Genomic DNA, 17,601 nt, shown 5'->3' on the forward strand with positions numbered 1-17,601 from the left:
CATCAGCCCCTGGGAATGTCCTTGTTTTTGCTCTGTTGATGCCAGATCAGAAACAGTTTTGGACCAGTATATAGTCAATCTGGTTGTGATGGGCTCCATCAGGTGCGTGCCATGTCCAGCGTCGGGAAGCTTTATGTTCACCTAGGGTAATGGCTAGTACCAGGCTGTTGTAACTGGCAAACTCCAGCAGTCATCTTCCTCTTTCGTTAGTAGTTTCATTGCAAGGTCCACAATGACTTTCAGTGCCTCTGCCTACTTTTGCATTCCACTCTCCTTGGATGATGAGGGTATCTGTCTTGCTGACCGTGTTTATGATATTCTGGAGCCGTGTGTAGAACTTCTCTATTTCTTCATCACCATGATCACTTGTTGGGGCATAGACTTGAATAATTGTGATATTGAAGAGGGGTGCTTTCAGTCTGAAGGAAATGAGTCTGCTAGAAATAGGGCGGCATTCAAGCACAGATCCCTTGATGGCTTTATTGATCAGGAAGCCTACTCCATATATGGATTTGTCAAACTCTCCACTATAATAGAGTACATGTCCATCCTCGGTTTGATGTTCTCCTATACCCTTCTGTCTGACTTCACAGAGTCCCACAATGTGCCACGTGTATTTACTAAGCTCATGTGTCAACTCCTGGAATCTTCCTAGCTGTGCCAATGTTCTGATGTTCCAAGTCGTGATGGCAATGTTGTCTCTAGCTCTAATCTTCTTAGAGGATCCATCAGTAGCACACTTGTCACCTCCGTCCTAATGGACAACGGTAGGTGCGGCCCTTGTTGACCCGGGCGAGGACCGATCCGGTATGGTACTCGGAAAACTGTGCAACATGTTCATCGTGTCTTGGGCAAAATTCACCTGGCGGAGCCCATCCCTCTCCAGGCCAAGGAGCTGCCATAAAGGGATGTAATACATCATCCAACTGCCTCCAGATTGCTTTCAAGGTTTACTCCCTTAGCCTTTGGCTATCAAAAGCCAACCTGCAAGGCAGCAGGAGACTCGTGGAGGGCGGGAGCATCCACTTCCCGTGCAGATGAAGCATCTGCACACTGCCCATGTGAAATAAATAGTTTTCTCTAATACACAATGGCCACAATTATTGGTAGGAAATATATCTCTGAAGTATATTCCAATTCATATTTAAAATTTTTAGCACACCAGGGTGATTATAAACATGAAATTATCCAGCCATTGCTTCCTGTTTCATGGGAATATAAATATGAGGAACAAAAAGGCCAAATTCCCTTAATCATCCATCACAATTTGAAAGTATTTTGTTTAAATAATCATGTTTCTTAATAGTTTTGTCATGTTTGTTATCAGTTATGTACATGTAGGTCTATGTTACATCTTCTGTTGTTTAATGAATGTTTATTGCATTATATAAGTGTTGTGTGTTACCATGATGGTGTTTAGTGTTTGCGTGAATGACTCTGTGCACCTTCAATATATTAGTATTTACTTCAGCTTCTGGAAAAGCTACTTGTAATTAATTGATTATTCATATTGCTGTCTCTTTTACCACCTGCATTATTATGGTGGTTGTCAGTTTATGTTAAAGATACAAAACAGATTTTAGTAGCATTTTAGTAGCAGATTTTAGTATTTTAGTGCATTGTTGAATTTACTAGTTTAGACTCAAATTTTCTTGTTTCTAAATTACAGTTTTATAAGTTTACAGTTTGTTCTGTAAATGTTTTTACAGTTTTTATGCATTTTTTGTATAATTATTCTGGTAACCACAGCTTCCAAAATTATTTTGTAAAAACTACAGATTTTTTTTTTTTTACAGTGTTCTTATTCTTCAATGAAAGGTTAAATTTTGGAACATTTTTTAAATAAAAGATCAATAGGATTAACAATGCATATTTATTTTCACAGACTTTTTTTGGTCATATTTACCAAGGGTACCAACAATTCCGTTCTGACCATGACTATAGCTAGCATATGTTTAGTTTAGTGTCTTTATACACAGTATTTGAGCCCATAATGCAGTGATTGAATTGAAAATGATTGTGATCAAATCTGTTATTGTATCGTGATCAACTGTTCATGTGCAGTCAGTCGTGTGTGTGCGTGTGCAGATGCTCATCACGCTCTGTGCAGTCATCACACCGCAGGGTTTCAAAGGTCAGAGGTGGCATGGCTATAAAAACCATCCTTACGTGTTGGACTTTGAAGTGCATTTGCTTATCAGTTAATTAGTAACTCGACTTGATAGCTTAACTGCAGTTTAAAGCCTCATATGCTGTAAAGAGCTTTATAACACTTTTATTTAAAACATACATTTAAATTTTGTAGTGTTATGTACAAACACATGAGTAAGCTGCCTGGGAAATAGTTGCTTGGGAACACTTTGAACTTGTTTTTATGTGTAATATATAAAATATGTCACAACTTGAGGTACATTTTGTTATCTGTATTTATCTCTGGCATTTATTTCCTGTCACAGTGCAAAAACTAATTATTTCAGCGTTGATGTTTGTGACAGATTTATTCCAGTAGTATTTTGGCAGTGCTTTGACTATGTAATATCAAATATTTGGAGGAATGTTCTTGGAGGATTTTCTCTGGTCTGTTTTTGGTGATGTTATGTCAGTAGCAAGCAACAACAAAAATGTAATTGGTTGTGTTTATTAAAAATGAATATAATGTGTTGTAATCATGTGGAATGACATCTCAGAAGAAGGCAAGCTGCACTCACATTTGTGTAGCACAATGAAGTACAGACGACTGGTTCCTCATAAATGTACCCCATATCAGGCCAGACATCACCAGTTACTGTCACCCAAAGTTACTGTTCCAGAGATATCACAATTTTCTGATACTGGTACTGCTGTTTTTGCTGGATTTCTTTTTATTTTTAATTATTATTATTATTATTATTACTACTATTATTATTAGCTAGTGTTGTTGTAAATGTTCTAATTGATACGTAGTGAAAAATGCTTAGGTACACTCTTAAAAATAATATTTTTTTATTGACATTAATGGTTGCATGCGGAATCTTTAACAGTCATGGAATCTTGTGGAAAAAATGTTCTTCAGAATATTACAATGTTTATAACACTAAGAAAAAATGGTTGGTAACACTTTCTATGAAGCCCGTATTTATAATATATTATAAGGGTATTCTTAAGGCATTATAATGAATGCATTATAAAAAAACTTATAAGATGTTGTGTCATCTCATAAATAATCATAACAACAATTATAATACATTGTAGTACTTACTCATTTGTGGTTATAAATTTTAAGAGTATGATTATTTATAACACATAATTAATACCATATTAAATCCACATATCCTCATATCGTGACTGTCACGGTTATACTGCTGTGTTGGAGCGAGGAACGAGGAGAACATAGGAGAATACAGTAAACAGTCTTTAATAAACCACAGGAAGACTCACAGGCAGGGACACACACGCAGCAAGGGGAATAGACATATAACACCAGACAAAGGAACAAAGGGACTGAACACTCTTTTAAATACATGACTAACGAGGGACACATGAAATCAATGAACATAATCAAACACAGGATAAACTGGGTCACGGGGAGAACATGGAGAGCAAAACACAACACAGGAACACAAGGACAGTCCATGGGCGTGACATTACCTCCCCCTCCCGGAAGGTGCGTCCACGCGCCTCATAACTTCCAACGGGGAGGAGGGGTGGGCGCTCTGGAGGCCTCTAGGGACAGGCTTACATGGGACGGACGGCCTCCAGGGCGGTACCTGTTCCGGGACCCATGGCGGATCAGGCAGTTCAGGGTTGGCCTTGGCCTCTGCACTCGGCCCGGCCTCTACGGCCAGAGCCCTATGGCCCCCCCCCAAAAAAAAATTCCTTGGGGGAAATTTCTGGTTCTGAGGCCTTCCATGGGCCTGACATAGGAGCAGCGGCCCTCCCTGGGCTTGACTCGGGAAAAGGGGCCCTCTCTGGACTGGACTTGGGAACAGGAGCCCTCTCTGGGCTGGACTTGGGAAAAGAGTCTCTTTCTGGGCTGGACGTGGGAACTGCAGCCGTCTCTGAGCTGGACGTGGGAACGGGAGTCCTCCCTGGGCTGGACGTGGGAACAGGAGCCCTTCCTGGGCTGGACGTGGGAACAGAAGCCCTCTCTGGGCTTAACTTGGGAACAGAAGCCCTCTCTGGGCTTAACATGGGAACAGGAGCCCTTCCTGGGCTGGACATGGGAACAGAAGCCCTCTCTGGGCTTAACTTGGGAACAGGAGCCCTCTCTGGGCTTAACTTGCGAACAGAAGCCCTCTCTGGGCTTAATATGGGAACAGGAGCCCTTCCTGGGCTGGACGTGGGAACAGAAGCCCTCTCTGGGCTTAACTTGGGAACAGGAGCCCTCTCTGGGCTTAACTTGGGAATAGGGGCTGGAGCCAACACTGGAGCGGACTCAGAGGCTGGAGCCGACACTTGAGCGGACTCAGGGGCTGGAGCCGACACTTGAGCGCACTCAGGGGCTGGAGCCGACACTTGAGCGGACTCAGGGGCTGGAGCCGACACTTGAGCGGACTCAGGGGCTGGAGCCGACACTTGAGCGGACTCAGGGGCTGGAGCCGACACTTGAGCGGACTCAGGGGCTGGAGCTAACAGTATTTTTCTCTTCATATTCCTCCTCTGGTTTGGGGATAAGGAGCAGGCTGCTGTCAGCTGAGGGCTTGGGAGGGAATTTGCCGGCGGGCTTGAAAATGGAACGGCCGGCGGGCTTAACAATGAGCGAACACTACAAAAGGAAGATCCTTGCGGGCTAGGGCGGCGAATTTCGCGGCGGTTCCATGATCACACAGGGAACGGGAAAAGAAAAACTTTCAAAAACGAAAACCAAAATGGGGAGAAGGGGCGCCGCTTACTGTTCGGTCCGGTGTTCTGTCACGGTTATGCTGCTGTGTTGGAACGAGGAGAACGTCTTTAATAATCCACAGGAAGACTCACAGGCAGGAACACACACGCAGCACGGGGAACAGACGTACAACACCGGACAAAGGAACAAAGGGACTGAACACTCTTTTAAATACATGACTAACAATGGACACGTGAAATCAATGAACATATTCAAACACGGGAGAAACTGGGTCACGGGGAGAACATGGGGAGCAAAACACAACACAGGAACACAAGGACAGTCCATGGGCGTGACAGTGACATTGTTTATTTAAGATCTGCACAGTATCTTACTACATCTTGTGAGTGGCTAGGAGTGGTTGAGTGTTTTTGAGTGTTTCTTGTGAGGTTAATGTTAATTTTACTGTGAGCTAGTTTAAGATCAGTTGTAATAATTTCAAATGAAAAAAATGCAATGTGTTTTTTTTTTTTTTTTGATATTACATTACATTTATTTTGATGGTCCCCTTAGTCTACTGACTATAAGAAACTGTGCAACTACATGACAACTAACACTCATTTAGAGTATTAGTAGACTTGGGTTAAGGTTAGGGTTGGTAGAATAAGTTGACGTACTTGCAAAGTTGCTAATAGACAGTTGAATGTCTGTTGGGGAACCATCAAAATAAAGTGTTAGCAGAAATTTAGCAGGCATACTACTAATACTCCAATGACTGCTAGTTGACATGTAGTTGCAAAGTTACTTATCAACAATTGTCTAAACGGTACCATCAAAATAACCATACTGATATTACAATAAAAATTGTTCAAAGCAAATGTGTACACATTTGTCTGATCTGATATCTGATCTTATGGCTGTTTGAGAAAAAATATATATTATTATTATTATTATTTATAAGTGGTCTTTGTCTGCTTTAAGTAAATGTAATGTTTAATTTACATTCAAGTTTTAATGTAACTCCCTTACATTGTGGTGATGAGTTAATATTTTCTTCAAACATGTAAAAACATGACTATAATCTGTGGAATTTGTTCCTGCAACCTACAGTACACATGCACAATATCAAGTTTAGTGTTAAATGTCTCTGGAGTAACCTGAGGTTAAGGGTCGTACAATAGTGACACACCTTCACTGAAAAAAAGGTCAGTTTTCACTCAGAAAGTGTTAGCAAAGTTCACAAACAGTTACAAAGAAATGGCAAGTAACACACTGAATTAAATGTGAAATTTTGAAGTAATAAAAAACTCAAAATTATTTTCTTGTAAAACAAACTCCAAATAAACTAAATTCAGATAAACTTTAACAAAGCCATTAACCATTAAGATACACCACCAATCAGCAATATGGTGACCTTTACTTTGAAACACTATTGATTAACTTCTAAAAATCAATTAAAATAATAGTATTTTCCCCAGAAATATTTCTATATGTTGTTTCCTCTCTCTAACTGGAAAATAGATAGTGATCTGTGAATGCTGAATAGTGAGCACAGTAACACATTTAAAGAGTACTCTTGTGGTTCTATTTAGAACCATATTGTTCTGAAGAACCTTTTCTTGCTGAAATGGTTCTTTGTTTTCGAGTTTAGGGTTCTTTCTTCCCGCCTTTTTGTTTTTTTTCACATCTGTAACTGTCAAAGCACCTCATTACTGATTTTCTGGAGCTCAACCATCCAACACAGACTGACAACACACTCTCAACAGGTGATTTTCTTAAAATGTCTATACATATAAGCTCTCAGTTTATTTGCATTCATGTTTTTTTTTTCTCTTTTTAGTTTAACAGAACATGTAAGCGTGAGCAGCTCTGTTAAGCTGAGGATACCTCTCTCCTCTTCTCCACTAAGTAACAGAGATATTGAATTTATGATCTAACTTTGATAACTCATCTGGAAGGTGTTCGCCGCTGGTGATTATGAAGGAGCGGCATTTCCAGGGCGACGCTGCTCTGCCCTCGGGATACTCGCCACAATAAATATAAGCAGTCACACAAAAAAACATCAAAGCTATGATCTCATGAATTTATATCACTTTTTCCTTTTGACTTTGTGAAGGGCTCACATACTGTCCACTTTTGCTACTTTTGACTTTCATAAACATTTTTTTTTTTTACATCACATTTTGCATCACAACCTCATTGCATTCTGCAGAGAGAAACTACTGCTCAAATACACTAAAATGCACACATAATGATGGACCTAAAGGCATCATAGTGTCAGGGTTCTGCCCTGGTAGCTTTGTCTGTGTTGTCTTTGTTTAACGTCTCTTTGTTTGTCTTGTGCCTGCCATGTGTTCCTCTGGTCCCACTTCCTTGTTTCCCTTGGCCATGCCCTCTTGTTTAGCTCTTCTCTTGTCCTCGTTTCTCTGTCTGTGCTCACCTGGCCCTCGTGTACTTTCCTCCCTTTATATTTTGGTTGGCACACTCAAAAAAATTGATTGGGAGAGTAAATGTTGAAATGAGGTGCTGTTTAATGTGTTTTTTAGTGAAGGGAAAGACATATTAAAGTTGTTCAGTTATAGTTGATGTTTAAAAGGGTTTATGTTATGTCAGTTTTTGAGGTTACCAATATGCTGAAGTGTAGACCTTGTGGTTAGGCTATGGATACATGACATAAAACTACTGTTGTTCTCAATGAGCTGTAACTGTGCTAATGCCAGTGATGCGAATTTGTACTTGATCATTGCTTGCATGCTACAAAAGTTATACTTAGCATGCAAACAAGTGTTATGTTTGTTTATTAGTTCTTATAAGAATACATTAACTAAATCAGTTTGAGGGTCAGCACATGATTTAGACGGTCTGTATAGTCATAGTCATGTTTATGACAGCTACTGACGACCTAAGCGCAAGCTCCCCTCTTCACCACAAAAAAAGTTTTTGAATTTTTGCGTTCTCGCATATAAATGTTGGCATATTCTCTAATTGTACATTACCTTTTTGTTGTGTTTGTGTTTTTGTTTGTCTGTGTTTCACTCACTCTGCAAACGTCAGGCCATTAGTTTTCTCCAACAAAAAATGGTTTAAAGCCAGGTGTGTCAGTAGGAAATATCAGTTTACATTTCCAGACATTCCTTTTGTCATTAATTGTAATAATCCAGTGATAATCCATGCACAAGGGGTCTGACAGCAGCCAGTGCTGCACACAGAGATCTGATCTCAGCATCATCCAGTCCGGCTGAGATTACATGAAGAAACAGAAGAATCTTAGACAGACTAAATCCAGAAGAACTGTGGCAACGTCTATAAAACACCTGAAGAATCCTTCCTGCAAAGCTGCCTGAAAAACTATGTGCAAGTGCACCGAGGACAAAAGCTGTTTTAAACCTAAAGGGTGCTCACACCAAATGTTTATTTGATTTAGTTAACAGAAGATACTTGATAAATACAATCTATTTATTTTGAAAGCATCCTCACTTTACAGTATTTTTACACAAGTGCCTAAAACTTTTCACAGTACTGTAGCTTTGTAGGAAAGTTATTTATGGAACCTTAGAAAGGGTTCTATTCAGCACTAAAAGTGTCCTGCTGTTGTTACAAGCCGAAGAACCCTTTCCTGGTACTGTTTAGAACCATTCTTCTTAAGAGTGGCATGGCATGTTATTGCTAGTGTTTTCATTATGTAATTGAATAATTATTTTAACTGTTCTGATATGTGATATTACAGTCATGATATTTGCTATTATGACCTCAAGAGATCCTCTCAAGAGACCTATCAGCTGGAATAAAATTCATAAAATTGCTTTCTATAGTGTAATTCAGATGACTTGGATTCAGTATTTAAGGCATCTGTCAAAATAAAAATAAATTAATTAAAGAGAGCAGAGAATTAAAGAGATTCATATTATTTATTTGATTTTTTATTTTTTTTATTTTACTTTTTTCAAATTAATGATTAATCAGAGTCAATGATGACAGTTGGGATCAGGTTTTCATTGCCCCAGTAGGGGTGAGATGGCTGCTTTTCATGATAACCTCTTCAGACTGATACCCTCATATAGCCCTGCGATAATAGCGATGACAAACTATTTCCATCCCGTTCATTTTCTTGCCATTGTATCAGTAAGCAGGTGTCTGAGCCTGGCTATCTTTATATGTCATTTCATAATTTTCTTTGAAATACTGGTTAAAGTGCACTGCTAAATGCACTGACAATCATTTATGGTAAACTAAAATATACTTTAATGTCATTTCTATTAAAATTTGTATGTCATGTATTGAAATATATTTGTAATGATGAAGTTGCATTTTAGTATATTTAAAATATATATCACACAAGTATTATGTGCTTAGTATGTTAATCAAAATAAATATACTTTAAAGCGTGATGAAAAATGATTAAAACACAACTTTTTTCTTGACATTACAAAGTGCACTATTTAAAAGTGTACTTCAGTGAGAAAAAAGGTCTCTCTTTAAGTTCACCTAAGTGGCCTTTTATTTCATTAATATTATAGTATCTGCAAGTGCAGTTTTTTAAAAATACATTTATGATTTGAAGCACTTAAGTGCACATTCAACACAAAGTGCACTTCTTTTCCACAAGAGTAGATAGTCTGGTATGTTTTTTTCATAGAAATATGACCTTAAATTAGGACAACACTATTCATTTTTAAATGTACAGGGTTCAGTGGGTTCGGCAGAACAGGAATGACCAACAAATCTTCTATAAACCATTTTAAAGATTTATTCTTACACTAATATAGACTAATAAGTGGTCAGTTAACAGACACTTTACTCCAAGTGAACAGTACACTTATTACAGGTAAACTCCCTGGAATAACCTGAGGTTACATGTTTTGTTCAGTGAACACGATGATAGTTCATGAACCAACCACTGGATGATCAGCGTGTCACAACAGGATCCTACAAGTCACACACACTGCACACACACACACACTGCACACACACATACTGCACACACACACACACAGACACACACTGCACACACACACACACACTGCACATACACATACTGCACACACACACACACTCTCTGCACACACACAATGATTTGGATCCAGTCACCAGAATGACTTTAATTTTCAAGAATTGGTGACATAAGGTGCCAGCAGTGAGCAGCTGGCAATCATAAGTGCTGAATTCTGCATTTCACGCAGTTATCTTTTTATGACTGTGTGGGCAGAGATATTTTGTTTCACAGGTCAAGGGTTTTCTTTGAGAAAGATTTCATTTACTCCATTTTCCATGCAAATCAGTTCAGTGTCAAAAATCTGAAAGGTCGGCAAGGCTATCTGTAGACACTTTATTAAATAGATGACATTTTAGTAAATTTTTTCCATGTTTTTATTATTATTATTATTTTTTTTTTTTTTAACCATTCGTTTCCGTTCATCCAGAGGATATGCTGATAGTACAAACTTACAGCAAATCTACTATAATCATGCATTTAAAAAACTTGGAAAAAGGGAAAAAATCCCAGTATGATGACCTGGCATTCACACCTCTCAGTCAGATCCAATACTTTCTAGTTTTTGAAATATATATATATATACATTTACAATATATACAGTATATATATATATATACACACAATATATATTGTCACGCCCCTGGACTCATTTCGTTGTGTTTTCATCCCCATGTGTGCCGTGTTCCCTTTAATTAGTGATTCCTTGCACCTGTGTCTTCCCAATTATCCTGTGTTCAAAAGCCCCAGTCCTTTCAGTTTGCATTTGTAGGTTAGACTTGTTGATCGTCTTCCTTGTGCTCTGTCTCCCCAGTGGATTATTAAAGACTATTGTTTATGCTAACTCCAGCGTCTCCTCATTGCTCGTTTCCACTCTCCTAGAGTGAATTGTGACATATATATATATATATATATATACATACATACATACATACATATACACACATATCTTGCATTGTTTTTTTTTTTTTAGAAAGAAATATTCGCAATGTTAAGAAACTTAAGAAACAGGTAATTTTATTATTTTTTTGTAGTGTAGTGTAGTGAGCAAATACCACTAAATCTGGTATGTGACTTTAATATGTGTCTATTACAAACAAAAAATATTTTTAAGACTGCTGTTTTTATAAAATGGGAAAAAGCTGATCTAGTGGTCATGTTTAGAGTGCCTGCATGCCTGAAATATGACAAGCAAAACGGCTGAATAGTGAAGAAAAATTAACTGCTCAGATGGGTGGGGAGTTTTCCAAGCATTTAAAGCTTTAGGTTATATGTGCATCAGCCTTTCACTCTGCTAGAGTAAGACTGTGATATATTATATCATCTGCTCTCTTTAGTCGCACAAGCTCAGTGAACCTGCAGATAAGCTAATTAAGCTTTTATCTGAATTATTTTACTGTGGAGGTGAAAACAAAAAACAGTGTTTAATATTTAGCTAGTCAGAGTAGTATAATACCTGCCTTTATGACATTTTTATCTGATTTCATAAAGATAAAATAAGCACTGCAGCAGAGAGAGCTGAAAATTCATAATAAACCTACAACTTCACCAAAAAAAAACAGCTGCATGACATTATACTTTTTGTTGTTGTTGTAACTATTCATTTAATATTCCAATTCAAATGCTCCATCAACATGCTTGAAATATATCTAACATATTTAAAATATGTGAGTTTAGTATTTTGTGTAGTATTTTATGTTTAGAGTTTACCTGTAGTATTTTCAGATTAAGATAATATTATTAAGACAGTACAATTATGTTTATGTGATGTGTACTGAATGTCTATAATTTTATTTTCACCGAATTTACAATACAAATATTTCATTGTTTTTCTTTCATTGCTTTTTTCTTTCATTGTTTGTTTTTCTTTGTTTTCTTTTATTTTTTCTGTTTTTTTTCCTTAATTTTTTATTTTTACTTTTCTTATAATTTTTTATCTTTATGGGAAACTGTTAAAAGAGAGTTGTGGTTGTTTTCAATAACTTGCAAATAACTTGAATCTAAATAACTTGATTCTATGTTGTGTATTTTCATTTGTATTATTTAGTGTGATTGTAAACTATTTGTTATTGCTGTCTTTTTGAGCCAGGACTCCCTGAAAGAAGAGATGTTGTCTCTCAATGGTATATTTTCCTTTTAAATAAAGGATATAATAAATCATAATAATAATTTATTTTATTTTCAAATTAACACTTAATCTATATAAAAAGTGTACTAGTGAATAAAAACTTGAATACATTTTCTTTTCCATCCCTGGATTTTAGAAAAATACATATTAAGAAAAAAAAAATGTGGAATTGTTTTCTGCATTCTGTCTCATTCAAATATTCCAAACAAAAATAATAATTGTATCTTTATGGCTTTCGTTACAGTGACACTTTAACATTTTCATTGTGTATATTGTGTTTTGCATATTTCAATTTTGTTTAAATTAATAATTATTGTGTGCACATTATATGCATTTTCAAACAAAATTAGGCTAAGTTAATGTTTTTGGTTTGATATTTATGTATCAAATATCTATTAGCTATTTACTGTGAAATGATTAAGTTGTCGTACTATCTACAGGTAATATATAGACATAAATACAAAATACTTGTAAATACAATAAATACTAAAAATTATAGTAAAATACCATATAGTCATACTAATTTGAGTAATAATAAAAATACTATTTCAAGTCCCTCTGTATTATATTCTGTCTGGATCATTATAGATATAAAAGAACCACCTTTACATGATGTTGCAGATTGTCTAAAGTACTGTAGTGATTTAGGGAAGTGTGTGTGTTATGTACGTGAATATACCTGATCCTCACCTCTGACTGCATACAGTGTGTATAGAACGGGATGGAGGGACCTCAGCTCACATATACTTAATCAGTGAACTTTAATCAAGATCACTTTAACACACTCAGACCTGGTTTGTTAGCATGATGTTGTTAAGATGCTGTGTTTGAGCTCCTACTGAGTAATAATAACAGTTTAAGATGTGGCCACGCACACATTTAGGCTCATCTTGAAGTTGAGGTTGGCTTTCAGACCCCCTTTTTTCAGTAGATGGCAGACTCTGATAGTGACAGATGAAAACTTCATGTTATGAGAACTTCATATGCTGCTAGAATAGAATAGAATAGAATAGAATAGAATAGAATTTTGAAACGTTTTACTGAAGCAGACAGAACAATCAGGATGCAATTTAGCAAAAGCTTTTTTTCCCCACATTAATTAATGTGCATGCAAGGTCTGCATGGCTGCAGGATTGTGTGTTATTTAGAGGTTCTGTCAGTCTGTTTGAGCTGATAATTGGCCTATATTTGAGCCAGCATGTGCTGTGAGTGAGGTGAAGTGTAGTACCACCCGCTCCGGACTTTAAATCAGTGGCACGAGCAGGACTGTCCTGCTGCAGGTGTATATAAGACACCTGCGCCTCCTCCACAGGTACATCCACTGGACTAATAGCAGACACACACACACACACACACACACCGCACAGGACAGGTAGGACAATCACACTAAAATAATGCTGCTCAGTGCTTGGCAGAGCATGTTTGGTATTACCTGTGCTTTTGTATATCTCTAAGACAAAGATTTGAGGCTCTTGAGCTGCTTAAACCTTTAAGTTCTTCTAGGCAGTGTAGTGTTTCTGTCTTTAGTGGTCTGGGTGTATCTAAGGATGTGATCACTGCCGATGAGTTTGTATCATGAGCGTCAGGGAGTGCTTTATATCTCTCATCTCAGGTGTTGCTTAACTGTGTGGTGGAAATTGCTGAATATTGACGTATATATCTGCTGACAGATTGATCATTGCTCAGTCTTTCTATAAGCAAACACAAAGAATCTGTGAGCATTTGTGAGATATTAACACATGGCCGATTCAACACAATCAGGACAGGTGAGTCAACGATCAGTCGAAGAACGAAAGAAAGAAATGTTTTACTTTAAATGTTATTGTTTTTAATCACTGCTTTTTAAATTAGAAAGAAATAGCTTTTTACTTTGTACTTTTTTACTATACTCTTTTTTTTTTACTTTACATTCACTTTTTTCATTAAACTGTTCATTGTTTTAAACAAGAAACAAGAAAGTTTTCTAAGAAAGAAAGACTTCTACTTTTTTTCCTTTACGTTTCCAGCTTTTGCTTTATACTTTTTTGTGTATTACTGTTTTTTAATGAGAAAGAAAAACATTTTTTACTTGTACTACGTTTACTATTTTACTTTAAACTGTTGTTTTAAACAATGCTTTCTAAGAAAAAGAAAGACTTACTTTTTTCCTTTACGTTTTCAGTTTTTAAATAATACTGTTTATTGTTTTTAATCACTGCTTAAATGAGAAACAAATTATTTTTTACTTGTATTTTTACTTTTAATTTGCATGTGTTTACTTTCAATTGTTTATTGTTTTTAATCAATATCCTTTGATGTTATCACAATGAGAATGAGAAACGATGAGAAACACCTTTTACTTGTATTTGTGTTACTTTTTTACTTTAGTGTTTATTGTTTTGAAACACTGCGTAAATCAAAGAAAGAAAGAAAACAGATGTTTGACTTTGCTTTCAGGTTTTGTTTTGTTTTAGCCAGATGTTACCAAACTTTTGGGACACAAAGAATGCAAAGCATTTATGTGGCGCAAAAGTGAATGTTAAGAAAATGTTACTTGTAAAATGGCTGCATCGTAACATGTTATTTGTATGTTTATGTGACTGAAGACGATGCCTCCGCTGCCTGAGACTCATCCCGCCACGCCGCCAGCGGAACTCGGTACGTGTCCCGTACCAAACCACGTCCACGCAGAGGCGCACTTCCGTCCTCCCCTCTGTTCCTGGTTTCTTTCCGTCTTCAGACGCGTGTCTTTTCTCCCACAGACGCACACCGCGCGCGCAAAGATGCGACCGAGCCCGAACCGCCGTCAGAAAAATCGGAGCCGGAGCCGGAGGAGGAGGTGGACCCGTGGGACCTGCCCGAGCTCCGGGACACCGGGGTGAAATGGTCAGGCAAGTAGCGCAGCGCGAGTGAAGCACGCGGCGCGAGCTGAACTCCTGCGCGTCACGCTCTTTGTCTGTGTTTGTTCTGCAGATCTCGATACGAAGGGGAAAGTTCTGCGCGTTCTCAAGTCTATCGTGAAGTTCATTCTTCTGCTTGGTTTACTCTACGTGTTCGTCTGCTCTCTGGACATCCTGAGCTCCGCTTTCCAGCTTGTAGGAGGTGCAGTAAACTTTCTTAAACTTTCTTTGAACTTTATAACTTTTTTCTTGAAAAAAGGGTTTGTTGTTGTTCTTTTTTAGAATTCTAGGATTGTGCCACAAACACTACTATACAATGAGACACTATAAAGTGAATAGGCCTTTTGGTAAAGTCGGTGACTTTTAGAAATTGTTCTTATTTATGCACTTTTAATAAGATTCCAAAGTACTGTAACCTAATAGTAGGCTATACCTTTATGGAAAGCTTTGGATATGTTTTACCTTAATCAGAAGCAAAAATTAAGAAATAGCCTACTAAATACCAGGAAGACACTGAAACATAAGGCCCTCTTCTATGGAGACCGAATTGTTGCATAATTCAAAATAAATAGATTATTATCCACTAATAAATGTAAAGAGATTAACAAAAATTAAACATATTGACAAATAAATAGAATGAGATCCACAAATTAATCTTAGAGTTTCACAAACATGAATTGAATTCACAAATAGTCTAAGTAAAATGAGATTTGCAAATAAAAAACATATTCACAAATATCTTTTTATGTCACAAACACAACTTTGTCTGGCATTGAAGGCATTCAATTGTGAATCGCGTCCTGTGTGTTTGTGGATCGCTGCGTGCATTTGTGGATTTTGAAACATTTTTACCGTCAACACGCTGACGATCCACAAACTTGTGACTCTACAACTCGTTTTGCTTTACAGTCAGGGCGGTCTCGATAACTTCATTCATCTGCATTGGCTCAAATAGGAAATATAAGGGCCATAAAAATTGGTACAGTAAAAGATGTTTAAAATTGGATTTCGTTAGACCATTAGACTGTATATCAAGCCAAGCCACAGTATATTTTACATGCCTTTGAAAATGCCAGAGAAACAGCGCTTTAAATCAGGCTATGGGAACAATGCTGTACTGGATACAGACGCGTTATGGAAGCATCATGTTATAAGCGTCTTGTTGCCTGTGGAGCATCTTTATGGTTTGATGTCTGTGTAGACCTGTTTGCCTCTCTCGTTATTTACACTACACGTGTGAATCAGTGGGCCATAAAAATTGGTACAGTAAAAGATGTTTAAAATTGGATTTCGTTAGACCATTAGACTGTATATCAAGCCAAGCCACAGTATATTTTACATGCCTTTGAAAATGCCAGAGAAACAGCGCTTTAAATCAGGCTATGGGAACAATGCTGTACTGGATACAGACGCGTTATGGAAGCATCATGTTATAAGCGTCTTGTTGCCTGTGGAGCATCTTTATGGTTTGATGTCTGTGTAGACCTGTTTGCCTCTCTCGTTATTTACACTACACGTGTGAATCAGTGGGCGGGGCTAAAAGGCAGTGATTTAGAAGCAGGCGTTGAGCTTCTTCTGCGGAGGCGGGGTTTAGCCACACTATTACGTCATAAAGTGGCACATTCCACAACCTGTCGTTTTGGTAGATTGGCTTCAAGCTGTTTTTAGACTAACGAGAAAGTTCTGAAAATTACAGGATGTTTTTATGACCTCTTATATGTCAAAGTATTAAGGGAATTTTGATTTCTCAGTTCATGACCCCTTTAATCATTGTTATTGCTATGTAAGTTAATAATAAATTCATAACTTGATATACTGTCTCATTTTATCAGTATCAACATGTCTCATGCCGGAAAAAAGGGAACCTATAAGAAAATTAAAAAGCTACTTTTTATTATTATTATTATTATTATTATTATTATTATTATTAACAAACTGGGAGCATATATTAATATATTGATATATTAAATTAGCCATGATTAATTTTGTGATTCCAGGGGTTTCAAAAACTGTTCAATGAAAACTGTTATTGAGAGGGGGAAAATAAATATGATTTCAGTTTACAGCTTGATTTTATGCATTTTTAAGCATTTTAATTTAGATCGGAGTGTGAGTATTTTAATCTATGGATAATAATTAATTTGAATTTTCCATTTGAATTGGAAAACTTTTAAGGCCCTTTGCTTGAAAGTGCTGATTTTTATTTTTATTTTTTCAATTTTCTACTCTGCAGTATAATCAAAGTTATGTCTACTATACTATAGTGTTAGGACTTTTTTTTATTAGAACTTTATTTTAACTTAATACTACTCTACTTTATTAGACTATATACTATAGTACTTGCCTATATGTCAAACTAAACAACCATCGAAACGTACAAGAAATCCTATTTTACACTCTAGAAACTATATAGGTCAAACAGAAAAAAAAGTGTCGATAAGTGGCTGATCTTTTGTAGGTCAGACTCAGCAGTGATCATGTACTTCAAACAAACGGCACCTTATCATAGCAAATCGGTTTAACATGGTTAATGTATAATGGAGGGTGGTTGTCTCTGAGCAGAAATGGATGTGCTGTGGACACAAATAGCATGGTTTGCTGGTTTTGTCATTGTGCTCAGGGAAGGCAGCTGGCGATATCTTCCAGGACAATGCGGTTCTGTCGAACCCTGTGGCTGGTCTGGTGATTGGAGTCCTGGTCACTGTTCTGGTTCAAAGCTCAAGCACCTCGTCCTCCATTGTGGTCAGCATGGTGTCATCTGGATGTGAGTTTCTGTGTGTGTGTGTGTGTGTGTGTGTGTGTG

At 37.1% G+C, this 17,601-nt stretch overlaps 1 protein-coding gene across 1 annotated transcript in view; it reads left to right on the forward strand.

Annotated features, from left to right (window-relative positions):
* Window positions 1-232: 232 nt before the first annotated feature.
* The window catches only part of LOC107710230 (sodium-dependent phosphate transport protein 2B-like), a 36,892-nt gene continuing 19,523 nt past the window's right edge, over window positions 233-17,601 (forward strand). The window contains exons 1-5 of the mRNA XM_016514967.1: window positions 233-331; window positions 656-767; window positions 14,526-14,789; window positions 14,872-15,000; window positions 17,419-17,562. Coding sequence (XP_016370453.1) covers window positions 233-331; window positions 656-767; window positions 14,526-14,789; window positions 14,872-15,000; window positions 17,419-17,562 — 748 coding nt within the window. The remainder of the gene's footprint in view (window positions 332-655; window positions 768-14,525; window positions 14,790-14,871; window positions 15,001-17,418; window positions 17,563-17,601) is intronic.

This window comes from Sinocyclocheilus rhinocerous, unplaced genomic scaffold (assembly GCF_001515625.1).
Source record: "Sinocyclocheilus rhinocerous isolate Xijiao unplaced genomic scaffold, SAMN03320098_v1.1 scaffold1167, whole genome shotgun sequence".
Taxonomy (NCBI): Eukaryota; Metazoa; Chordata; class Actinopteri; order Cypriniformes; family Cyprinidae; genus Sinocyclocheilus; species Sinocyclocheilus rhinocerous.